This window comes from Serinus canaria, chromosome 20, assembly GCF_022539315.1.
Source record: "Serinus canaria isolate serCan28SL12 chromosome 20, serCan2020, whole genome shotgun sequence".
Classification (NCBI taxonomy): Eukaryota; Metazoa; Chordata; class Aves; order Passeriformes; family Fringillidae; genus Serinus; species Serinus canaria.
This window is the reverse complement of record NC_066333.1, coordinates 7,959,450-7,984,549: the sequence shown is the minus strand read 5'-3', so window position 1 is coordinate 7,984,549 and position 25,100 is coordinate 7,959,450. Positions and strand designations below refer to the sequence as shown.

The 25,100-nt window shown below is 55.6% G+C and overlaps 2 protein-coding genes across 11 annotated transcripts in view; both read left to right on the top strand.

The window, feature by feature from the left end:
* Nucleotides 1-276: 276 nt before the first annotated feature.
* GMEB2 (glucocorticoid modulatory element binding protein 2) lies at nt 277-16,059 on the top strand. 4 transcript variants are annotated; one of them, XM_030232710.2, is made up of 10 exons: nt 277-440; nt 2,976-3,133; nt 7,680-7,777; nt 8,531-8,658; nt 10,044-10,147; nt 11,410-11,567; nt 12,763-12,834; nt 13,318-13,455; nt 13,973-14,095; nt 14,276-16,059. In XM_030232710.2, exons 2-10 carry the CDS (start codon nt 3,003-3,005, stop codon nt 14,920-14,922), a joined length of 1,599 nt encoding a protein of 532 aa, XP_030088570.1. In that variant the 5' UTR covers nt 277-440; nt 2,976-3,002; the 3' UTR covers nt 14,923-16,059. The 4 variants fall into 4 exon arrangements, with proteins under 4 accessions (XP_030088570.1, XP_050838104.1, XP_050838105.1 ...); XM_050982147.1 differs by having other exon boundaries at nt 8,528-8,658; XM_050982148.1 differs by having other exon boundaries at nt 285-440; nt 2,979-3,133; nt 8,528-8,658.
* Nucleotides 16,060-16,456: 397 nt separating this feature from the next.
* Nucleotides 16,457-25,100, top strand: part of HELZ2 (helicase with zinc finger 2) — a 27,594-nt gene continuing 18,950 nt past the window's right edge. For 3 of the 7 annotated variants that reach the window (XR_007779197.1, XR_007779198.1, XM_009093058.4), the window contains exon 1: nt 16,457-16,580. The gene's annotated coding sequence lies outside the window, so the exon portion shown is untranslated. Of the gene's footprint in view, nt 16,623-19,531; nt 19,692-19,762; nt 20,526-20,928; nt 21,077-25,100 lie in introns of those variants that run through there. The other 4 variants (XM_050982145.1, XM_018917303.3, XM_018917302.3 and 1 more) reach the window with 4 other exon arrangements.

Below are 25,100 nucleotides of genomic sequence, written 5' to 3'. Positions count from 1 at the left end.
GACACGGGGGGCGTGCGGGGCACAGGGGACATACACTGGGGACGGGGGGTAGCAGGAACCAGGAGGACGCGAAGGGCACGGCCCGGGAACAGACGGGAGACACGGGGGTACAGAGGACACGGGGGGGAATTCCCCCGCAGGACCCCGCGCGTGGGGACCCCCCGGCGGCGCGCGCCGCGCCCCCTCCCACCCCCGCCCGGCGGCAGCGCAGGCGCAGAGCGCCCGCCCGGTCTCTATTTCACGGGGAGCGCGGGCCGCGGCGCCCGCGCCAAATAAGTCTCGGTAGCCGGTGCGGGCCGTGCGCCTGCGCGGGGCCCGAGAGCCGCGCGGCGGAGCCCCGCTCCCCCGGGCCCCGCTGCCGCCCTGCCCGCGCCCACCGCCGCCCGGCCCCAGCGCCCGCCGCCGCAGCCCGAGCGGGGCCCGCGGGACGCCGGCCCGAGGTAAGCGCCGGGCGCGGCCTCGCCCGCCGCGGGGCCTCCGCCGCACGCGCCGCCCGGGTCCCTGCGGAGCGTCAGGACGTTACGGCGGCGGCGGCGGCAGCGCCCGGCCGCCCGCCCGCCCCGCGGCCCCCCCGCCTCCTCCTCCTCCTCCTCTTCCTCCTCCTCCTCCTCCTCCTCCCTGCCAGCGGGAGCGCGCCCACGCGCCCCTCTCGCCCCCCCGCAACCCCCTCTCCCGCGCGCGCCGCCCCGCAACGGGGACCGGGGGGATGGGGGGGAGACACCGCGACAGCACCCGGGACACCCCCTGCCCGCCCGCCCGCCTCGGCACCGGGGGAACCCCGGGAGACCCTCCCCGGCAGCCTCCACGTGCAGCGCCCTCCGCCCCCAGGCACCCCGCTCTGCAGGCCGCCCCCTTCCTCCCCCAGCCCTGCAGCCCCCCGGGCACCCCCTCTCTGTGTCCCCCTGTTGCTGCACTCTGCCTTCTTCCCCCTCCTTGAGGCCGCTTGCCATCGTCTCGCTGCTTCCCTGCCGCTCTCTTCCGGGCAGCCCCCCACCCGTGCACCCCCCGGTTGTGTCGCCCCCACCCCGTGCAGCTGCAGCCCCCTGCCCGTGCTGTCTGTGCTGCTCTCCATCTCCTCTCTCCATGTATCCCCGGGCACCCTCTTGCACCCCATGGCCTCCCCACCCTGTGCAGCTCTGTTTAACCCAGCTAAAGCCACCATGCATCCCCTTTCTCAGTACCTCTCTGCATCCCCCTCTCTGTGTGCAGCCTTGCTGGCTGCCCACAGTGTAATCTGGTCTCTCTGCTCTCCTGATGCCGCACCCCCAAAAATCTGTTACCTCTCCCAACTATGCTATGCTTTTTTTCCCTTTTATATTTTCTTCCTCACTTCACCCCATATCTTTCCCACAGCCCTTGACACACTCTCCTCACCCTGCAAGGTGCACCAGGAGGGACAGGCATGGACACCCTGAGTCCTGGTAGAGCTGGGGTGCCCCTTGTCCCCCTCCACAGCCCCACTGCTGGTGTGTTTTTAGCCACTTTTACGATTACTTATGTTTTCAGCCCACTTTTTCTCCATTCAATGCTGGTTCCTGCCCAGAGGCATCTGAGCAACACACGTGGAGTTCAGTCCCATGATGCTGGGCAGGATGTCTGGGGCGTCCTGAAACTGAGTCCCAGCTCAGGGGTGTTGTGAGTGATGCTAATCACTAAGTGGGAGGGGTTCTACCCCAAAATGAAGGACAAGGGTAGGGATAGAGTGACAACAAATATTGGAATGGTTGACTGAGGGCAGCTGAGCGTTGGTGCTGCTGTGAAAACTGAAGTGCTTCTGCTGGTGGCTTTGTGCTGGGCTGGCACAGAGGGGCCATTGGATAGACCCTGTAGGGTCTGTGGAGGTAGGGAGCACCTTGTGGTGTCCCTGTGGGTCAGGCAGGTGTTTCTGCAGGGCATGAACTTGGTTGTGAAGTCACACCAGACATGCTGGGTCAGTGGTCTGCTCTGGGGAAGTGGTGGGAGCCAGGTGGCATCTCTGGTGTGCTCTGTGCCACTGCTTGGAGTTCTCCATGGGGGTCTGAGCCTGGAACAGCCAGACCTGGACGAGGTGTTCCCTTACCTGTCTCTCTGTGGTCTGCACCAGTGCTATAGGTGCTGTAGGAGATGCTTTGTAGGCACCAACTTCTTACCTGGGCATGGGCTGATCCCCAGCGTTCTGGGCAGCAGGGCAAAGGAGGGGATTGTCCCCCTCTGCTCTCCTCAGGTGAGACCCCACCTGCAGTGCTGCATCCAGCTCTGGGGCTCCCAGCATCAGAGGCATGTGGAGCTGCTGGAGCGAGTCCAGAGGAGGTAATGGAGATGCTCTGAGGGCTGGAGCACTTCTGCTCTAGAAACAGGCTGAGAGAGCTGGAGAAAAGAAGGCTCTGAGGAGACCTGAAAGTCCCTTTCAGTTCCTAAAGGGGCTTCAAGAAAGCTGGAGAGGGAGTGCTGTCTTACATCTATTGCTGATTTATTAGAAATGCACACTTTGAAATAGTTTCCAGATGTCACTGTTTCTGCGGGCTTGACGTGCTTTTTTAATTTGATTTTTTTTTGTGTGTGTGTGTGACTTTGGAGGAGGGAAGAATCCCTGTTTTACTGTGGAGGAGACAGTGACAAGCTCCTCCAACAGTGTGAAATCGTGAGATAGTTTGAAATACATTTGGAAATGCACCTTCAAACTGAGTATCTTCATAGAGTTTATGATGGATGCCAGGAACATTTTTTTTGGACCTCTTTCACACTCTGCCCTTCACCTCCTGCACCACAGTCCCACCCATGCCCATCATTCTCACCCAGCCTGCAAAGGGTTGGGTTGGGTTGAGCTTCCCCTCATCCTTCCTCCTGCGATGGAGCACTTGGGGATTCGCTCGTCCCCTTCTCCTTAGGAGCCTGGGGTCCCTGCAGTCCCTTCTCTCCTTGCTCCCACCACTCCCAGCACCCTTCCATGACCGAGTTCCCCTTTTGACTCTGGCATTGCCCCATTTCTCCCCCAGCAGCTGGTGACCGAGCTGGTGGCCGCCATGGCGACGCCGGACGTCAGCGTGCACATGGAGGAGGTGGTGGTGGTGACCACGCCGGACGGCGCGGTGGACGGCACTGCCATGGAGGAGGTGAAGACAGTGCTGGTCACCACCAACCTGTCCCAGCACGGGTAAGAGATGGGGCTGGTGCACGCTGAGGGGACATGCTGGAAACCCTCCCAGTTGGGATTTATCCCCACTGCTTCCTCCTGCTCACTGGTGGCCATGGAGTGTCCATTCCTTGCTAGGGCTCCCCACACCAGGGCTCTGCAGCTCTGTGCAGAACTGTCTCCACTTTTTCCCTCTTTTGAGCTGGGGAAAAAAAACGACCCCAAATACCTTTTTCTGAGTGGATTTGAATGTTGGAGTGGACACAAATCCAGTTGGAATAGGACACCAGTAGCTAAATCAGTGTTTTTCTGATATTTATTTCATGATGGCTATGCTGAGCTCTGAACTCCAAGAGACAAGTTGTCCTCACCAGAGGACAACTGAGAGTGGTGCAGCTGAGCTCCCCTTCCCTGAAGGCTGAGGAGGTTTGGGGTCAGTTGGTTTTTGGCTGAGCTCTGCAGGAACCTCCGCTGCCAGCAGTAGGAATGAGAGAGGTGTCCTTGAAACAGTGTTGCCCCGAATGGAGAGGCACTGCTCAAAAAAACAGTGAAGGTCTGATTGTTAAAGTGCTGCTGTTTTGCCCAATTTCTGCCTTTTTGTTGGCATTTTATATTCAGGGCTGCTGTTTGTTCAGGTCTGGTCTGTTCAGTGGCAGGTTGGCCATGGCCTGAGAGCCTGGCTGGTACCTTGAAGGCCCACATAGCAATGGACTCTTTGCTTTATTTCTCTGGTTTTTTGGGTGGGACAGAGCCCAAAGCCGTTTGTGTGTTTTGTTCTTTCAGTGGGCAGGAAATCCAAGTTCACACCTGGAGCTGCATCCAGGCAGGCTTGTCTGAAATAAGTAGGTGTTGAATGGCTGTTTATTGCTTTCCGGGAGGTGTTTGCTTTTCTCAAACGTGTCTTTGTGTCAGTGCCCTGGGGCATTGTGCAGGGCAGAAGGTGACAGCTCAGTCCGGAGGCCGTTCCCATTGTGCTGCTTCAGCTGAGATAAAGCCCATTAATAGATGAATTCTTTTTGGTAAAGAATGGGCAGGACTGGCAGAGGCAAGAGCTGTTGGTGCTAGGATGGGCATGATCTGCCCTGCTCTTCCTCCACCCTGGGTTTGTGTTTCCAAAACCTCTTCAATTCCCAGAAGAACGGTGATGGTGGGGAAGAAGGGCTTTACTCCTCTTGTTTTCTGTTCCATGGAGACTCCCTTGTCTTCCTCAGTGGAGAAGCAGCCAGATGTGACACTTGGGTTATGGCTGCTCTTGAGAATGGCTCCTGGTTGTCATGTGGCTCTGAGCCTCTACAGACCCATGTGCAGCATTGTGTTGTTGTCTGGGAAAATGGATCATGGCAGAGGCTGGCTCAATCAGTTGGTTTCCTTTCACTCTTAGTTCCCTTCCTGTTTTTCTTTGGAAATCTCTTCTCACCCTTCCAGTGTCCCCTGGATGGTCAGGAGCAGGACAGCTCCACGCAGCACAGAGAGGAATGCTTTCATTTAGTCACAGCTGTGAGCAGAGATGTCTTGGCATGGATGAAGAGATTCCCTGAGGGTTTTCCTTGCATCTCTCTGGAGAAGAATCCCTGGACAGGCTCTTTGCTTCCCCATTCTTGGGGATGGTAGTGAGTTAATGGAAAGGATGTGAATTTTGGCATCAAAGAGTAAAATCTGCCTGACTCCCCTCACTGAGCAGGGCAGTGGGGCTGGTGGTGGCTGGCAGCATGAGCCACCCATGCCTTGGACAGTTGCCCCCACCAGGCTCTGCTCCTCCTGGGGCAATGCCACAGTGGTGCTGGCTCCTTCTCCCTTTCCCTCTGCAGCCCCAGCTGGTGTCAGGAGAGGAGCTGGAGGCACGGGCTGGGATCCCTTGGTGTTGGCTCAGTCACTGCTCACATGGGGAGCTTTCTGTTTGCCTGGTGTGACACTTAAACCAAACTCAGCTTGGGGGTTGCTGCCTTTTTCTAGTGCTCATCTGGGTATGGGTTTGCTATTAAAAAAACCCTCTGTATAACCAATTGTTGAGAGCTTAATTAGTTCATGTGATCTTAAGGAAAAGGCCGAGGGAAATGGGAAAATAATAATGAGCAAGAAGCTTTTCTTTTTGGTCTGTGAGAGGGGGGATCTGTGCTTGATGCTCTGATGAGGTGCATGTATTTCTGATCAGCACAGGATTCTGGGGGAGACCTTTCTCTCTCAAGTTTCCAGGCAAGGCTGGAGCAGAAAAGAAAGGAGACGCCAGCCCGCTGAGTTATCTGCACATGCTTTCTTCTCTTCCTTCCATCTGGTTTCTGGATCCTCCTGGGGAGGAAGATGAGAACCATCCTCCTCTGCCTTCGTCATGGCAACTGGCAAAGGCAGGGCCAGCTGGGGGGCTGCACTGCTGGGGCTTGGAAGGTGTTTGTGTTTTCCCTTGCCTCTGCCTCAGTCTGTTTCCCTGGAATGGGATGGGAGAAACAGCATGGAGACACTCGCCTTTTTTTGTGGTTTTCTCTCCCCCACGTGTCCATGGCAGACACAGACTTCAGTTGCCTGAATTTTTCATACAAGCTGGGAGTTGGTTTGTTTGTTTTCCTCTGGAGGTTAAAGTCGTGGGCTGAGTTATTCTTTCCCATCCAGTTGCACCTTTTGGTCATTTTTGGAGCAGTGCAAATGTGGTGGAGTCCTGGAGGAAGCTCTGAAAGGTGCTGAATTTTCTGCTGGAGGGTTTCTTCTGGGTAAGTTGGTGGAGATTCTTGATCTGGAGGCAGGTCAGGGCTGTGGGGTGCTGGGCTTTGCATGCAAGAACCCAGCAGCAAACTGATGAAAAACCCCAGGTTAGAATTCTTCTGTTCTTCTGTCAGACTGCCACTTGTATAACAATCACCTGTCTGCAAATGCCTTTGCTCAGAGTTTACCTTTTAGAGTCCTTTCACATTACCCTCCCCATGCTCTGCCAGGGCTCTGAGCTGCAGAGGCAGAGTTGTGTCCATCTTCCTTCTGTCACAGCAGGAGCTGTCTCCCCTCTCTAGAGCAGCATCTGTGAGCCACTCACCTGGTGAGGCTGGGCTGCCACCCACACCATTCCTTATCTCTGTGCTGCTCCCCACAGGTACCTGCCCTGCAGCTGCTGAGGGGAGGGATGCTTTGAAGCTGCAGTTCCACCCTGGAGCTGTGTGTTAGGAGCCCAGAATGGAAAAACCAGTTGCTCTTGAATTTCCTTGTCCCCGTGGCATGGCGGGTGAGAAATGTGGTTGCCAGTGAGTCACTAGGGCTGTCTTTTAATTCATCCATGGTACCAAGCTGAGGGAGGTTTCAGGTTTATTTTCTCTGTGCAGTCTTCCTGGGGAGTTTATATGGCAAACTATGTGAAAAGCTAATTGTGATTCTCCCTCTGCCTCTGTGGGTCAAGCTTTCTGCAGCTTCAGTAACACCACCAAACAGACATCTTAAAAAGAGGACAGACTTAGATTAGATATTAGGAAGAAATTGTTCCTTGTGAGGGTAATGAGGCCTTGGCACAGGCTGTCCAGAGAAGCTGTGGCTGCCCCATCCCTGGAATTGTTCAAGGCCAGATTGGACAGGGCTTGGAGCAAGCTGGGATAGTGGAAGGTGTCCCTGCCCACGGGAGGGGCTCAGAACAAGATGAGTTTTAAGGGCCTTTTCAGCCCAAACCATTCTGTGTTTGTAAGAAAAGCCATTAAGAATGGTCCCTGCTGAGCACTGGCTGTGAGGTACAGGTGGATCTGTAAGGACTCCAATGTGGGTTCCTCCCTTTGGGACCTCACCTCCAAAGCTAAGGGGGTGAGGAGCATGTCCCACACACCAGCCAGGAGTGCCTGTGACCTCTGAGTGTGGGAAGCTCCTTGGGGGAGCTTGGGGCTCCATATTCTTGTACCTGGGATGGGAGAACAGTGAGGGAATCACTGTGTGACTCCATGGGCAAAGCACCCAGAGAAGATGGAGATCCCAGCGTGGGGACAATGGAAGCAGCTGGATAGCCAGCTATTAATGAATGTCATGGATATATCAAATTTTAAGAGGCTCAGAGATTGTATTGCAAGTATCTGTAACTCATGTTATGTTATCTCTGCTCACAGATCTGCTCTTGGGGTTTGTCCAACTCCTTTATAGTGTCTCTGTGGCTCCTTGAGGTCCTGCTCCCTGGAGCATCCTGCATACCAGGGGATTCAGCCAGTCCATTGCCTAGACAGCAGCAGCATGTTTCACACATGTTTTTCCTGGGGAAATCTCAGGCAAAGCTTCCAAAGGCTGGCAGTGACTTCTGAGCAAGGGGCTGTGCTGACAGCATCTCTCCATGCCAGCTCTCCAGCACGGGCTGGGCTTGAGGCAGATCCACGGGGCTGGGATTAAAGGGGAGGCAAGAGAGAGCTGGCCAGGCTGCTGACAGGGGCTTGCCTGCTGTGGGGTTCTTCATCTCCACATGAAAAAGTGAAGCTGAGCCTCCCAAACCCAGAGCTGACTCTTAGCTCTTGTGGGAAAATGTGATTTGAGGGACTTCTGAGGCAATGTCTCCACAGGGCATCGGGTGTGGGGGTGGCACAGCCACATGGCTTAAGAATGCCTCTGCCTCTCTTCCCAGCGGTGACATCAACGAAGACACTCTGGAGACTGAAAATGCAGCTGCTGCAGCTGCTGCTGCCTTCACAGCCTCCACAGACCTGAAGGAAGCAGTTCTAGGTAGGTCAGCTCTTTCCATAGCCCCTTGGTAGCTGCTGTACTACCCCAGTGTCCCCCAGCCCTGCATTGGTGTCAGGTGGGACACTCCAAGCACTGTTGTGCAGAGCTGCTGGGGCTCCGGGGTGTTCTCTTGTGGGCCTTGGGGATGCTGTCCCGGGGGTACCAGGGATGCTGTCCCAGCATCCGGGGGGGCTCGGTGACCAGCAGGGAGCTGGCAGTGGCTGGCTGAGCTGCTGCTGCCCTCTCCTGGTCCGGGATGTGTCCCCGTGTCCGGCCATCCCTGGCTCCTGCCATTCCAGCTTGCCACAGGGATGTCAGTTTTGCAGCAACTTGCTGGCTTTGGTTGCAAGTAAAAGTGGTTTTAGGGAGCAAAGACTGATCAGCTGGGCTAATGTTGATTGAAACCAGTTTTACTTTAAAACCGAGGGCGACTCCACCCAGATAACATCATTCTCTTTTATCAAGAATGGGTGACTTCTCATATTCCCTGTGCTCAGCTGCAGCTGGATTGGCATAAATCTCACTGGGCTGTTTTGCCTGAGAAATTTGGGTGTTTGGATACTTTCATAGCAAAGTGCAAATGAGTGGCCACAAACCTCAGCACACCCCACCATGCATCATCTTACTTGGTTTTTTTTTTTTTTATTTCTGAGTTTCAAAACTGTCATTGCATGTGTGGCTCAGGCACATGAATCAGGAGCTGTGGCTCATGTTTCTCTTTGATCTGTCCCTTCCTCTGATCCCTGTGAGAAGTGAAGATGGCTGAAGATGAGGACAGTTTGGAGGCAGAGATTGTCTACCCCATCACCTGTGGGGACAGCAAAGCCAACCTCATCTGGAGGAAGTTTGTGTGCCCTGGAATCAATGTGAAGTGTGTGCAGGTGAGGACAGAGAGCCCAGCATTGGACTTGTACTTTCCCCTTGCCCACATTTTGAGGTGACCTGGCTTGTCCTGGTTATGATAAGCTTTGACCAGCTACTTTGCATCAGAACCATGCCATGGTAGGAAAGGATGACATTTTCCTGGTGCTGGGTACCTGATATTTGTCCTGACTAAATTGTGTAGTTCTGGCTGGAGAGATGGTGCCTCGATTTAATGTGTTATGGAAATTTGAGAAATTTGGGCACTTGCAGTATCTGCTCAGTTGGAAAGTTTGAGGAGTGTATTGATTGAGAACCACTGAAAAGTTGCTGCTGTGTCCTGGGTAACTCATGGTTAAAATTTACATGAATTCAGGAACATGCCCTGAGTGAGTCATTGCTGGCATTTGTACACGGCCTAAACAATACCCTGCTGAGGGAGAGTCTCCTTGGGCTCCCAAAGGATAGTCCTTGCCTTTCCAGCAGAGGTGGTCTCCTACCCATGAGACAGGATAGACGCTGCTGCCTCCTAAAATGTGTCCTCTCTGCACTGAAGCCCTTGTCCTTGTTCAGAGATGCAGTTTCTCATGCAGTAACAGTGAGTTGCTCTGTTGGTCAACATGGCCATGGAAAAGAGAAGGCCTGGATTTGGGAAATCCTTTGAGATGGGCAGTAAGGCAGCTCCTTAAGAGGACTGCCTGGGTCCTGGTTGGACTAGAGGATCTTGGAGGACTGCTCCACCCTTAGTGATTCTATAATTCTGTGATCCTGCAGGTTGCTGTTGGGTTCAGGCGCTGTTGGGTGTGTAGGGCAATAAAAGAAAGCGAAGAGTTGGCACAATGTGTGCCAGCTCCCTGAAGCTGGTTTGCAGTAGCAGTGGGTGTGCACGGCCAGAGAGGCCAGAGGTTCCCTGGTACCAATGGTTGGGCTTGGGAGCAGGAGATCAAAGACCAAATGGGCTTCTTCTCTCTCCCCTATGGGGTATAACGTGCCCCTGGACCCAAATGTTAGCAGTGCAGCCCAGCTTTCACTGAGTCCATTGTTAGTGGGAGCGTAGCATCTCCCTGCTGTTAATGATACTTTGCACAAGCTATGGGTGTTTTCCCAGCTGTCCTGCCTGAGCTGGGCAAACTCACACACCCCTGAAGCCTTGGCTTGGAGCAGCTGTTAACTAACCATTGGTGACAGCAGCGTTTGGCTTTAATCTTTCTTACTTGGGCAGTGTTCTCTGGGGTGGGGAGTGCCTGGCAGCCATCTGTTTTGGGGCTGCTCAGTGGCACGTGGAGGCTGCAGTCGCTGCCGGGCACTGGGAAATACCAGCAGGTTCCAGCTGAACCCTGCTCACAGGGCACCCTTGGCTTGTTCATGGCTCATGGCACTGATGTTGCACCCCTGCCTCCTGCAGTTTCACGATCACCTCATCAGCCCCAAGGAGTTTGTCCACCTGGCAGGCAAGTCGACCTTGAAGGATTGGAAGCGGGCGATCCGGATGAACGGGATCATGCTCCGGTTAGTGCCTTCCTGTGTGCCTCTGGACACTTCTGGGGGATTGTGCTGGGGGGAACAGAACCTTTGGAATGGCAGTTTTGCTGCTGAGGGAGCAAATGAACCACTGTAAACATTTGTTTTAATGACAGCCTGGTCCCAAATGTGGTCAGTCCAATGGCTTTGTTCTGTCCTTGTGCCTAGGGAATAATTTGGGGCAAGAAATATTTCTCTAGCCTTTTCAGGTCTTGAACCACACTGAGTTTCCAGCTGGTGTAGGGACATTGGAAATTTTAATGGCTGTTGGTGGTTGGGCCATGCTGTCTGTGTATTCTCAGCATGAGTCACCAAATGAAATCAGTCTGGTCATCACCAATGCTCTGGTTGCAGCACTCCTGCTTGACATCACTTCTAAATAAGTCCTTGGCAAAAAAAAAAAAAAACTTCTTTATTGCAAACATTTCTCTTCTCTAGTATTAACTACAGTAATTCAATTCCTCTATGGTCTTCCTGAACACAAGCCTGAAACTGTGATTTAATTAAAGTCTTTCTCTGCCTTTGGACAGGATTAAAAAAGAATCACCTCTTTCCCCAGGAATTGTCAGTGGTTTTGTGCTCTTTTCACAGGGTGACATTGCCTTTCCCTGAATTATTCTACTTCAATGCAGGCATCTCCTGTATTCCTTTTAAGCAGCTTTTGCTCCACATAAATTTTGCATAATAGGTTTAGGCTTTGTCAAGGTAAGGCTTTGAGAGGGGGAAAAACACTTCAGGGGAATGTCTGAAGGCAAACCCAGCAGCCCATGGGAGTACATCTCTGGAACTTAGGTGGTTGTTGGCCAGCAAGGCTTGGGAATGTTTTGGAGATAATGTTCTTGGATTGGAAGATCCCATGTTCCAGTGCTGGCACTCCCTTTGAATGAGATGAGAGACCTGATTTTATTTTCTAAATAGGGTTATGTCCTGTCTCCTTTTGAGCTACAGAGTCAAAAATGCAAGAAAGAAGTTCCCTGTGGGCTCACCCTGAACTGAGACTCCAGCTAATCCTTTGGTTGGAAGCTGGAGCTTTAGAGGGGATGTAATGGTGGCACTAGATAGGGGCTCTCTCTTCCCCTTCCTTCCTCAAGAAATGAGTTAGTCAGTCCAAGTAAGGGCCCTTGCTGGGTCTGCCTCCTCTCCTGGCATTTTGGGACTCAGAAGTTTGGGGCAAAGGCTGCCAGGAGCAATCTCAGAACTCTTAGCTGTTGCTGATGTGCCTGTCCTTGTGCTTGCTCCCTGTCTTTCAGGAAGATTATGGACTCAGGAGAGCTGGATTTTTATCAGCACACAAAGGTCTGTTCCAACACCTGCCGGAGCACCAAAATTGACCTGACAGGAGCCAGGGTGTCCCTGACCAGCCAGACATCAACAGAGTACATCCCTCTGACTCCTGCCTCTGCTGATGGTACGTGCAGCCCTTCCTCACCCTCAGCAGGACCTTTGACACATCAGCGCCCATGAGTGCCACATAACCAAGGTCCCTGTGCCGGCCCCGTCCCTGGAAGTGTCACAGGCCAGGATGGACATCACTTGGAACAATCTGGTCTAGTGGAAGGTGTCCCTGCCCATGGCAGGAGGTTGGAATGAGATGAGCTTTGAGGTCCCTTCCAACCCAAGCCATTCTCTGATTTTATGAATTTGACCTATAATTACAGGCAATTGTTTCATTGGAAAGCGTTCTAGTTTTGAAATAATTCTCTATTTAACTCCTTTTGCCCCTGAGCATTAAGAACAGCCCTGAAAGTGCCCCACACCCCAAGCTCTGGTGGTGCCTCTGGGACAGGATAAGCCCCTTGGCTGGCTCTGCAGAGGACCCATCCACCACATCCTGGTATTGTGGTGGGGAAGCTGATGCTGCTGCACAGCCCAGCCCACTCTAAGAACTCTTGTTAAACATGAGCTCATTAATGGGAGATGATTGCCAGCTGCTGGGCTGTGCTGAAATAACCAGAGCCCTGAAAGCTGTGGAGTAAAGGAGCAGAGGGACTGGGTTTAATGGCTGCAACTGAGCATTCCAAAGGCTCTGCACTGCTCTGTGGGGCTCTGGCCAGATTCCCATCCATTCCACTCCTGCACACGGCATGAATGTCCCCAGCTCTATGGTAACAGAACTGCTGAGATTTGGCAGAACTGGAGGGAAAGAGGGATTCCCCCCTGCATCCCTGTGCAGTGGGGGGCTGCTCCTCACTTGGAGGCTTTAGAAACCCTCCAGACAAATGGTGGCTGGGTAAAAAGGGCTGCCAAAAAAATCAGACTCTAAATTTGTTTGACTTTTGCCCTGAGCAGTGCTGGTGTGTTTTCAGGGGGGAACAGAAGGGGAATCCTGCTCTCAAGCATGTGTTCTTGTGCTGCAAAGGTTGCAGGAGCAGTCCCTGGGGATTGCACTCTAATGTAGGAAAATAAGTACAGCTGGCACAGCAACCACTTGGGTGTCTCCGTTCAGCATTGAGGTCTGCATTCAAACAGATGTGATCCTCTGCAATATAAAGAAGTACAGAAATGCAGCAAGGGAGTGCTTCCTTTGGAAACAGCCTGTGAAAATACAGGGAAAAATCAGGACCTGGGAATTTTTTTCTCTTCTCTTTTGCTATTGGTTGCAGTGAACGGATCCCCGGCTACAATAACCATAGAAACATGCGAGGATGCCAGCGATTGGAGCACCAGCATTGGAGGTATGGCTTGGGATCCCGCAGGGCTCGCTGGGTGGAGGAGATGTGGGCAAACAGGCAAACAGCAGGGTAAGGAGCAGGAAGGACCCTCTTACCAGAGCAGTCTTGCATGAGATTATTCCCTCTCTGCTGATGGAATAGCACTGTGTTACATCCCGGGCTGGCTGCGCAGCCTCACAATGAAGTTGTTTCCAAGCACCAACATATCAAAGCCAGGGCCAAATGTGGCTCTGGGGGGAAAACAAATCTTATCAGAAGGGTCATTAAATCATTCTCCTTGGTGCTACTGGCTGCAGCAAAGTGTCCTGTTGGTGTGGGACAGGGGTGGGGAGAGCATATCCTCCTTTGTGTACGTGCTCTGGGTGGGCTTTGCCCCAGCCCGGCAGGACTGCATCCCTGCAGGGATGTCCACAGGGAACCCATAGCAGATTACCATTAAACCCTGCCGAGGATTTTGAGGTTCTCCCTTGCTTCCTCTTTCTCCAGACGACACCTTTGCTTTTTGGCAAGGTCTGAAGGACAGTGGTCTCCTGGAAGAAGTGATCCATGAGTTCCACCAGGAGCTGGTGGAGACCATGAAGGGCTTGCAGCAGCGAGCACAGGATCCCCCGCTGCAGCTCGGGGGTAAGAATCTGGTCATGGGTGGTCAGTCATCTTGGGAGAGGGGCTTGTGGATTTTTTTATCCTTAGGGGTATCTGGATGGCATGATATAGGGACATTTCGTAAGAAATCTCATTTCTGGCTGATTGGGGATGCACTTGGGGATAATTCAGGTGACCTCAGTTCTCCAATTTCCCGCACCTGGGGCTTCCTCTCTGCTGGCTCTGGATCTGGACAAATGCTTGGCTTAGGAATTGAGGTGGAATTTAGGCCATTGGAATAATGATGCAGCAAGCAGCTACTGTGCCAGCAGATTTCTTATCACCCCTGCTAGGCAGGAGAGGACTGTTTACACGGCCAGTGACCTCTTGCCCTTTCTCATGGCTTCTGCCTTCTCCTCTTCCCCAGCCTCTTGCATTACCCTCCCTGCAGATTTTGGCTGTCTCAGCTGGACATGTTTGTTGTGTGGCTTTTGCCAAGCCACAAGTAGTTTGTGCAGGGAATTTTGCTTCCTCAAAGATTCTCTGTCTTGTTTTTAAGATGCTGTTTTACTCAACAATGTAGTCCAGAACTTTGGGATGCTGGATCTAGTCAAGAAGGTCCTGGCCAGCCACAAGTGCCAGATGGATCGCTCAAGAGAGCAGTACACACGGGATTTGGCAGGTATGCCCTGGACACGGCAGTGTGGCACCAGGCATTACTGCCTGTGCATTTTCTTTTGGGTTGAGAAAGTGGGGCTTATGTTAAAGCTGGTGGTGTTAAACCAGCCCCACTAGGCATTGCCACAGGCCTCTGGGAAGCTTGTCCAGGATCCAGGCTGAGCCAAACCTCTTCTCTCTCCAGCTCTGGAGCAGCAGTGTGACGAGCACCGCAAGCGAGCGAAGGAGCTGAAGCACAAATCGCAGCATCTCAACAACGTTCTGATGACCCTCACGCCCGTCTCTGTTCCCACGCCTCTGAAACGCCCCAGGCTGACCAGGGCCACCTCCGGACCAGCTGCCATCACCTCCCAAGTCCTGTCCCAGCCAACGCAGCTCACTGTCACCCCCGGTGTGCCAGTGTCCCAGATTGCCAATCTCCCTCTTGGCAAAGTGGTCTCAGCCCTCCCTCCTTCGGTGCTGGGGAAGAGCCCAGCCCAGCCCCCCGCTGCCAGCTCCCCAGCCTCCCCTCTGCTGGGGGGGTACACAGTGCTGGCCTCTGCCGGCTCCACCTTCCCCGGCACCGTGGAGATCCACCCGGACGCTTCCAACCTGACGGTGCTGAGCACGGCTGCGGTCCAGGATGGCAGCACGGTGGTGAAGGTGGTGAGCCCCTTCCAGCTCCTGACCCTTCCAGGACTTGGCACGACCATCCAGAATGTGACACAAATAGCTCCTGGTGGGAGCACGGTGGTGACTGTCCCATCCGGGGCTGCCGAGGCTGCCGGGGACGAGCACGCTGCCACCGCCATCGAGGTGACCGCGGTGGCTGACGAGGCGGAGCAGAAGTGAGAGGGGGGACTTGCCTGGAGGGACGCTGGCCGTGCCACTCTGGGGGGAACTGCCTCTTCTCTGGCCGCGCTGTGGGACGAGGAGCGGTGTCATGAGGGGCACGGGCTAACAAGACTCAGAGCGGCTCGTGTTGGGAGCAAAGAGTTCAGGTCAGAGGGAAGGAGGGGGGAAGGAAGGATGCCTGGAGATGGGAAAGGCAGAAATGCTCTGCCTTGTTTGGAGGAGGGAAGAAAAAAAAAGCTTATTTTTCTATAAAGCTTTCCTCCCCTGTTCTCTTGGAGTAGTTTTCCTGCTCTGGGTCGTCAGCCCAGCCTCGTTGGCAGGCACAGTTGGAGCAGTGTCCATTGGAGGAGTGGGCAGGAGCAGGGAGAAGATGGTAGCAAAAGGAAGCTGCCAGAGGGGTCTGGTGTGCAAGGGAGCTGGCTGCTCCCTATCACAAGGGGCTGCAGGTATGGAGAGGGATGCCAAGAGCAGGAATTCCGTGGATGTGTACAATCATTGACACCAGGAAGGGCTCTGGCAGCATGGGCACAGGCCCTGGGAGGTTGGGTTTTGTGCATGACACGGGCTTTGGGTGACAGTGGGCATGGTGGTTGCCCAGGTCTACTGGGGAAGAAGCAGCAAGACCAGGAGCCCAGAGGGCTGAGAAGAGCTGTGACTTCTGAGGATTTGGGGTCTTTTTCTAGTTTTCTCAAAAAAAAAAAAAATCCATTCTTGGGATTTTTTTAAGCCGATGGCAATTTTTAAGCAAAGCCCTGTTTGGGAAGCTCGTTCTGCATGGCAGAGCTGTGCTGAGCTGAGCCCCATGGCCGTGCTCCAGGGAGCTCACACTTCCTCACGAGGGCAGACCCTGCTGTCCCCAGTCCCCAGCATCCCATGGGAGCCGGACACTGCCACTCCCTCCCTGCTGGGTTCAAGCAGCCATTCTGTAACGGGGTGGTCCACCCCCCAGTTCTCCTTCAGCCACCCCACTCACTGCAGCTCTCACCAGGTCCCATGCCAGGGCCTGTGTGTCTCACGCTGTCTCCGGCTGGGAGAAGTCGGGTGCTTGGAGTGCTGGGGTTTCTCCAAACTTGATCTGGCAACAGCAGCAATGACAGGTCACTTTATTGAGTAATAAATATTTTTTTGAAAGAATGTTGCTGGTTTATTGTGTTTTCTAGGTCCAGGTGTAACAGCTGGGATTGTGAAATGGGGCTAAGGCAGGACAGGAACACACTTTACTAAATATACCTGTACATGTCCTCTGTGTTCCCTCTGGCCGTGGGTGTGCAAGGAGCCTGAAACGTGGCTCCAAAGTCTGGTTGTCCATGGCACGGCTGGGACTGGCTGCACCCAGTGCTGATAACCACTGGTCCCCAACCTGTGGTTGGGAGAGTTTTGACACGTAATCAGGAAGAAAAGTGATCTATTTCTCTGAAGCATTAGATTTTGTTTCGTTTTCGCTGAGACTCAGCTGAGGCCACAGTTGATGAGGAGGAGTCCTGCCTTATCAGAGGTTTTTCCCTCCCAGCTGGCTGCTGCTAAGATATCACCCTCCTATCTCTGTACTTGGGACAGCAGTAGCGTGTCAGACCGAGGGCATATAAAGGGTTGTGATCACCCTGAGCTGCCTTTTGCCTCTCCAGCGTGAGCAGCAGTGCTGAGCCACACCTGAGGTGGGTTTCCAGCCCAAATTCCCCCCTTCCTCTGCTGCAGTGGTGAGTGAATTTCTCTCAGCACAGGGACACCTTTCCCCAGCAGTGCCAGGGCTGAAAAGCCGTGGTGCCTTTGCCCAGCCCTGGAGAGCTGTGGGCTGAGCACACTACTCCAGCCATCTCTGCTTTGGCCAAACTCATCTGGGTTATCCAGGGGCTGTGGGAGAGGGATTGCTCAGGTGAAAAGGGGGCAGCTGGAGAGACCTCCTGGTTCCCCTTTATAGGTATCTGAGAGGTGACAGTGGAGTGTGGGGTGGGATCTGTGTCACCTCTGTGTTGGTGTGGTGCAGCAACGGCAGAGCAAACGGAAGGCAGCAGCTCTTCCATGGCTCTGTGCACCTTTACCTGCCCTGGAGACTGCAGATCACGTCACCGGCAAAGCATTCCCAGCGTGGGTGTACTCTGCCCTGCAAAGCGGCTCTTCTTGGGATGTAAACAGCTCCCCAAGCAATAAAAGCTGGGCAGGCAGATTTGGGCTGGTGCAATTCTCCCCTCCTTTTGCAGCAGCTCTCTCGGGACCCCTGGGACATTGAGGGATGCCCCGGTGAAGTGGATCACTCCTGGGCTGGCTGTGCTCCGAGTGTGCCGCGGTGCTTCCCCGCCCGGCCGAGGGCAGCTGGGGGCTTGCAGAGTCAGCGACTCGCGGTAGGATGAGGGCTGAGAAGGAAAAGCAAAGAAGGGAAGTTGTCTGCAGCGAGTTGTATGCGGAGATTATCAGTGTCTGGATGAGTGGCCTTGGGCTGGATGCGGCCGTGGGCGATCTGGCGCCATTCCCTGGCCAGAGAGAAGTCCCATGTAAGCGTGGCAGTAGATCCTGGTCTGGCAACCCTGGTTTCAGCAGGGGTGGTAAAGCATTGCTCGTGGAGAGCACAACCCACCTGTGGATCAACTCTCCCTCCCCAGGGCTCTGAGCCCTGGGGCTCTGCAGGGGGGAGCCCCCAAGCACCCCCAGGGGGCTGCACCCCTCACTGGGGGCTCCCAAGGCTGCAGTGGGTGTCGTGCACCCCAAACTGGGACATTGCTGTGGATCCCAGTGGGACAACCTGCTCTGTGGAGTCTCTGGGCAGGGCTAGGGCTCTCAGCATCCATTCAACCAGCCTGGTGCTGCCAGCACTCTCACAGCCTTCCAGGGGCTCCTTTGGGTGCTCAGGCTGAGATCCGCTCCCATTTTCTCCCGTGGGGAGCCCAGGGCTGCTCTGCTCACAGCCATGTGTAGAGGACTCGCGCCCAGAGACAAAATTACGTAAGGGCTGCAGATGACTCATGTCCCTGCTTTTCCCTGGATTGAGCGGTGGTGGAGACTCAGCCACTTGCATTTTCTCCTCCAGGTATCCACGGGAGCCAAGGGCAGTGTTTGGGGAAGAGCAGAGGCTCCCACTTCCCGGCAGCACCGCGAGCAGAGCTTTGCCACGGTCCTGCCTGGCAGTCGCCTGTGGTGCGAGGGAGTGGGGGCTTTGAGAAATCACCAATTCCTCACTCTCTGCGTCTCTCTGGGCAGGTTAGGGCTGTTACCGGGACAGGAGATGCTCCAGCATCCTCGCGGGAAGGCTCTCCCAGCTCCCAGCAACTTCCTCGGACAAGCGGGGGGGTGCAGCACACAAAGGGGAGCGTGTCTGGCGCTGGGGCAGGGAGCAGCAGCGATGGTTTCCTGGGGAAACCGCGCTGTGACTGTCGGCCGTGTCACCTCAGGAATGGAAACCGAAACTCAGGGCTTTCGGCTCCGTGTTTGTTTGTCTAAAATCGGCAGATCCTGGGTTTCGGCTCTCCCCCGCCCTAATGCTGTGGATGTGGTGACGCTGCTTTGCCTCCCTCCCTGCTCCAGCAGCGGCTTCCTCCCGCCGGCAGCGATGGAGGGACGGCAGAGCCGGCTGCTCCCTGCGCTGCTCCGCCGCTCCTTGCTGAGTGATGAGCAGGGCCGGAAGCTTTATATAACACAGTGAAAGCTGTTTGCTTCTTGAGCTGGAGGGAAAATATCCCACCTGTAAAATCAGTGAAACCTCCAGATATCCCACCTGTAAACCCAGAGTGACGCCTCAGTGCCAAGGCTGTTCAGCCTGAGCGAGCTGGGCACTGCCCGTCCTGGCTCGGGCACCTCAGGGGAGTAGTGCCAGGTATTTTGTTTGTTTTTCACTGTTGTCTGATGCTGTCACAGAGACCTTTGCAATGTTTTAGAGTCAGGGCTGCAGAGAGGGTGATTCCTGCCCCAGGCAAATGGGGATGGACTCCATCACTATGGACCACTCTGATAGCAGGGCTGGGCTTTGCTTGGTCACTCCTTCCCAGGCAGGGATGGGATTGGTGCTGCTCAAACCATACCAGTTCCCATGGCAGCTGCAAGGACAAAGCTGTGGAGCCCTTTCCTGGGTGGGAATACTGAGCACAAGGACACTGTGGGGTCAGATCCTGCTGTGAGGCTGAGCCACCCACTGCTCCTTGCTGGCAGAGCACAGAGTGCAGCAGAGCCTGGCAGCCATGGCCCTGTGCAGGTGGCCATCCTGCCACGGGTCCAGCAGTGACCAGGTGTTTTTGCACAGCCCTGGTGGCTTTGCTGCCCAGGAATACCTGGTTCCCACAGCCACCCAGTGCTCTGCTGGGATCCATCCAGCCCCCTCTGCTCCCATGGGGTCTGTTCAGCACCCACAGGCCTGGGCTGCCCCACTCCTCTCCTCGGTGGGAAAACCCTTTTGTTGGCTCTCCAGGGTGCTGCTAGATGGCAGCAAGGTGAGAGCTCCCTCTGAGGGACCCAGTGGCTGCGACTGCACAGAGCAGGAAGGTCAAAAACATCGTTTCTTTTCCTCTTTCCACTGGTGCTAACAAACGTGCCAGATACCAGTCTCTGCCCCTCCTTCCTTCCTGCCCCCGTGCAGGCGTGCCCCACGGGCTGGCTCTGTGTTTCCTCCTCCCATTTGCTTTGAGGAAAAACTTTTCTTTTGTGGCTAAGGCTGGCTTGCATCGAGGTGGCACCACCAATCAGGTGCCCATCTTCAGCTGGGAGGATTGAGCAGTGTCCCCATCAGCAGGGACACTTTGCCTCTGGGGCCTGCGATTTTTTACAGCCACTTGTAGCTGGAGGTGCGTTCGTTTCCCCTGGTTGTTTCCAGGGCTTGCAGCTGGCTTCTGGCATGAAGATAATTCCATGAAGTGGGAATGCTGGGGCTCGACCGCAGTGTTTGGCAGGGCAGCTGCTTTACAGGTCAGGGCTTTCTGAAGCCTCGCGTCCAGGCTGGAGAGATGCGGCTGCTGTTGTGGTTTCCTGGGGCTGGCGCTGTTAAAAGGAACTTACTGGGATTTTGCTCGGGTGCGTGTGTTTTGGGGTCATATCGGGTTGCAGGGTTTTTGGTTCTGTGTGTTTTATCCCGCAAATTTGCCCCATCACCAAACCGCACAGAGCGGGAGGGCTCGGATGAGGTGCTAAACTGTTGTGGGATGGGTTTGGTGAGGTGAAAAGGGGCTGAGAAGGGGCTCTACAGCCCTGGTGCTGAGAAACCCCCACTCCTCGGGCGCTGAGCATCAGCTGATGGTGCTTGTGTGGTAACGCGTGCCCACAAAGTGGGGTGCGGGTGTTGTCCCCCTGCTGTCAGTGCTGCCCCACGAAACACGATGCAAATGAGACTCGGCTGCTGCCAGGGCTGTATTTGGGGTTTGAGGGTTTTTTTTTTTTGGCTCGAGGCTGAGCTCTGCAGCGGGTGCATCGCGCCAGGCGGGGAACCGAACGGAAAACGAAAGTGATGATGAACAGAAAGGAGGGCAGAGCTCGGCACCCCACCCCCGCCCCCTGAGCCCCGTTAAAAAGGAGGCTGCCGGGGGCGCCGGGCTGAGGACCGGGACTGCTGCTCAATATTCACTTACAACTCCGCCGCTGCCGGCCCTGGACCGAATCTGAGCGCGGGGAATCCCGATCTACCGGTGAGCGGCCCCTCTGCACCTGGGGGGACAGGACCGGGGGGAGACTCGGCCCTCGATGCGCGGGGATGCGGGGGTGGGACGGGACCGGGGTGTGAGGCTGGTACCCCCAGAAGCGCCAGTCCTGGGGGTTCGCTGCGCGATGCGGGTGGTGCTGTCCCGCCGCTGCCGCTACCGGTACCGGTACCGGCGTCTGCTGCCCTGATGCCAGTGTCCGCTCCCCTTGGTGCCCCGTCCACTGGCGCCTGACCCCCCCCCACCCCGCTGCCTGTTCCTCTTGCCCGGTGCCGGCTCCCCCCTCCCGGTGGCGGTCCCGGTGCCGGCTGGGGCTCCCGGCGGTGCCGGTGCCGACCCCCCCGCCTGGTGCCCGCCCGGTGGCCGTGCCGGCTCCTGCTCCCCCCGGTGCCGGCAGGCGGGGCGGGGCGGGGCCGCCGTGATGCAATTTCCGCGAAGTCCGGCCCCGGTTTGAATGCAGGGAGGCCCGAGAAGCGAAACTGCCGCCGGCGGCGAGTCCCCGGGTCCCCGCGGGTCCCCACACCGCGGCGGCGGCGGCGGTGAGAGCGGCGGGGGGCGCTCCGGGGGTGGGGGAGCTCCGGGGATGGGCGGTCAGCGGAGCGCCCTGGGGGGCTGCAGGACCGGGGGTGCTCCCGGGAGCCCCGCAGCGAGCCGTGGGGTGCTGCAAGGCGAGCGGGATGCTGCAGGGCGTGCGGGGAGCGCATCCCGCTCAGCCCCCGCTCCGGCTCGCAGCGTCCCTGCCTGGGCTGGGATGCGTTCGGCAGAGGAGGGTCACAGCCAGGGTGCAGTTTTGAGGTGCAAAGCCCTGTTTGGAGGGTGGGGAGAACCCCGGGGGTGCGCAGTGCTGCCTTTGGTGAGCGATCCACGACCGCGATATTCTAACCCTGCTCCCGCCTCAGAACTCCGGGAATGGCATCTGGGAGCTCCCGGTGAACTTCTTACGGTTGGATAAAAGCAAATGCAGCATCCGGGGGTCCACGTGTCTCAGGGCTCTGCACACACCGGAGGGTCTGTGCCTGCACACACACTCGGGCAGTGGTGTCGCGGATGTCACTGCAGCAGCCAGGCTGGTAGTGCCTGCTCTTGGGTGGGATGTGGAGAGAGCTGTCTGGTTGAAAAAGACTGGGAAAGGGGAGCGCCAAGGACTCTAGAGGCTGTTTTTGCACTGGAGGGAGATTCCAGACGGATGCGGTTTCGGTGCAGCCAGGAGGACTGCGGGTGGTGGGGTGGCACTGCCCGGCATCTGCCACCCCACCAGAGGAAGCAGCTCCTCTTCCACCGTTCCCAAATCCTCCCGGCCAGCCCGGCTGCACTGATTGCTGATGGGGTGCTGGAGATGCTGGGAAGCTCTTGCACTGTTGCTCTGAGTGCTGCTTGTAGCTGTAGAAAAACTTCCAAGGGCCAGTGCTTGGCTAGGTCCAGTAACTGGGATGTGGGGCTGCAGCCCCCGAGGCACATGGTCCCCTGTCCCCATCCCACTCCCAACACTCTGATCCATGTCACTTGCTCTGATCGAGAGGCACTTGGGCTTACTCCAGCGTAGCACGTTGCCCAACATTCTGTCAATAATTAATGAAGCCAGGAGCTCAGGGAGGAGCCACCTTCCTCCTGGTGGGACAGCATGGGTGCAGAGCATCAGGACACAGAGGCACGATGACCATTTCTCTACCACAGCTGTGCTTCCCCTCGCCATTTCCAGGGAAATGTGATTATCTCTGGCCACAGCACTGCCCTGCAAGGCGCCTGCCAGGGACGATGCTTGGACACAGCATAGCCTGGCCCTGACCCACAGCGTTTTCCTGAGGAGGAAATGCCATCAGTGAGGCCATGGTGTGCTCTGTTTGGGTTTGGTTTGTGGCAAGGCTGGGCCAGAGCTGGGCAGAGCATTGGTGGGGCTGTGTTGGTGCCTGGGAGAGAGGCAGAACTCACCCAGATGGAGCTGAGGGTACAATAAACCAGCCTCTGTCTGTCATGGTGACTTGTCACCCAGCAGCAGGATGTGAGTGGCTTTAAATACCAGGCTGAGCTTTTCAGGATCAGTGTAAAAAAGGTTGTTTCTTCTTGGAATATACAAAATTCAGTTTGTAAATCGTGGTTTGTGGCTTGCTGGTAAATACTACTCCCCTTCCGCTCTTACCTTCCCTGAAGCATTTGGATTTTGCCCTGTTGACATCAGTTTTATTCCCAGTGGGACAGCTGTCTTGGGGCACACCTCCCCGAGCTTCCTCGTGCTTTGTGTCTTCCCTCCACCCGAGCCTGGATTGCAAAAGTTCCCTTAGTATTTTCATTTCTTCTTTTTTTTTTTTTTTCTTTTTTTCCCCCTTTTTTCCTTTCTTAGTATTAGAGTGCTGTAGAGAGAGAAAAGCTTTAATTTGGCGTCAGCACTAGTGCTGTGCGGAGACTTTGAGCGGGGTTTGCACTTCCTCTTCCCTCCCACCTCCAGACCCAGAGCATGTTCTGGCAGTTTGCTCAAAATCAAACGCCTTCTTAAAAAAAATAAACAGCAAGGAAATTGACCCCTCTAAAGGTGGAATATTCCCTCTTATCTTTTTCCAGCTGGGATGCCCGACTTAGCCATGAATTCCAGTGGCACCCCGGCTGTCCTGCTCGGGATTTACGGGCAGTTCTTAAGCGTTTAGCCGGGTGGGTCGGAACCGGCGGTGCTGCGGGACCGCGTCTCCCACGAGCTCTGCGGCCGTGGATGTGCCGGGACCGGGAAGTTCGGCTCCCTGTGCATGGAGCCGAGTGCCAGCGATCAGGTTTCTTCCTCTCCCGCGTGTGTAACTGTGTTTTACTGGAGTTTTCACCAGTTACGGTGTTGCACAGATGTCGCACCAACCCTGAGTGCCTTTCCCGGGAGGGCTCGGCCGGAGGCGGCGACTTCCAGAGGAAGGAAGGTGGAACTGCTAAGGGAGGGATACCAAAGTGTTCCCGAAACTGCCGAAGTCAGTTCCACTGGGAACGTGCTGCCCTGGCCAGCTTCAGAGGAGCTGGAAGGCTCTCGGCTGCTGAGCGTGACCTGTGTCCCGCTCCGGGCGTTCCCGCGGTGCGGATTCGGGAACAGCCCGGCCCCGCCGCCACCGCCGCCCTCCGTGTCCCCCCTGCCCTGTGCCGAGCTCCCGGGGCAAGCTGAACCTGCGGTCGAGAGGGACACTCCCTCTGCCCTGGAGTCCCGCTTAGCTCCAGTCCATCCCTATCTCCCGGGGCAAGCCGAGTGGGAATGCTCCCTTGGAGCAAAGAGCCTCCCCAGGCTCAAACAGGAGGGATTTTGGCCCCCACAACGTGAAGGGTTTTTCCCTCCTGCAGTCCAGCCCTCGAAGCAGGCTGTGTCTCCCCCAGACTTCTCCCTGGTTTCCATCGTCTGGGGTTTTTCTGGCACTCACAGCCTGGAGCAGCTCCAGGGGGTCTGCAGCTCTCACCAGCACTGTTCTGCCTTTGCTGGGAATCAGAGGAGCATCCCTTGATGCCCTTGGGCATGAGACAGATTGTTCCACTCTCCCTCCTCTCTTCATAGGTGCTTATTTTCAAATTTTCCTAAATTTTTTCATTTCATTGCAAAGCATTTTATCTGCATCAATCAGCAACAGCACCAGAACCTCAGCTGTGGCTCCAAGTTTTCTTTTTTTGTACTAGAACCAGAACAAACAAAGAGCTTCTGACCCCTGGACTACAGAAATTTATTCCAATGACCATGACCTTGTTTCAGCTGGAGGACAGGAATACCCTGGCTGTCTGCTGGCTCCAGCCAGCTCGGGGTCACTGCTCTTCTTTCACTGCCAGCCTGCACTGAGTGCTTCAAGTAAAGGTTTGGAAATGAAGGCGCAGAGCTGAATCTGGGTGATTCAGCTCTGGATGCAGAGCTCGTGGCATGGCACAGTGGTGTGGCACAGTGACCCCAATCAAGCCAGCGCTGGCATGGGAGTCTGCCACGGAATCCCACAGCTTCCCAAAATGGAAACCTGCAGCTCTGCCCAGTGCCAGGCTTGCTGCCAGGCCTTGAGAGATAAACTGAGCGGGTGTTTATCCACCGAGCACGTGTCTGACCTGATGCACACACAGAAGTAGCATTAGATGGCTCCTTCATGGCTCAGCAGCAGGTGGATGCTGTGACACTGGGATGGGAGGTGAGGAGCTCTCTAAGGGTATTCTGGGAATGTGGGTGATGCTCCAACAACTTCCAGCTTTGTGTTTTTGTCTGGAGTTCCAACTGGAGCAGCATCCTCAGCACTCCCTGCCCACTTTGCCTAGAACCCTGTTTATCCCAGAAAAGAGCAAAGGATACTTAATTAAAAATGCAGAAGCAATGCAGGATTTGCCTTCCTGCTCCATCGTCCCTGGACCTCAGCTGTATATCCTGCTCTTCCCTGGCATTGCCAGAGAGCCAGTCTGTAGTGGCTGCTGGCCAGGAGCCCAAGTTGGGTGCTCAGCATGAAGCCAGTGGCTTTTCTTGGCAGCACACCCTGCCCAGAAATGTGCCCCGGCATGTTCCCTTCTCCCTGACCACGTGGCCCAGCTACCAAACCCTGCAGCATCATTCCCAGGGCTGCTCCTGGCCTCTGGTTA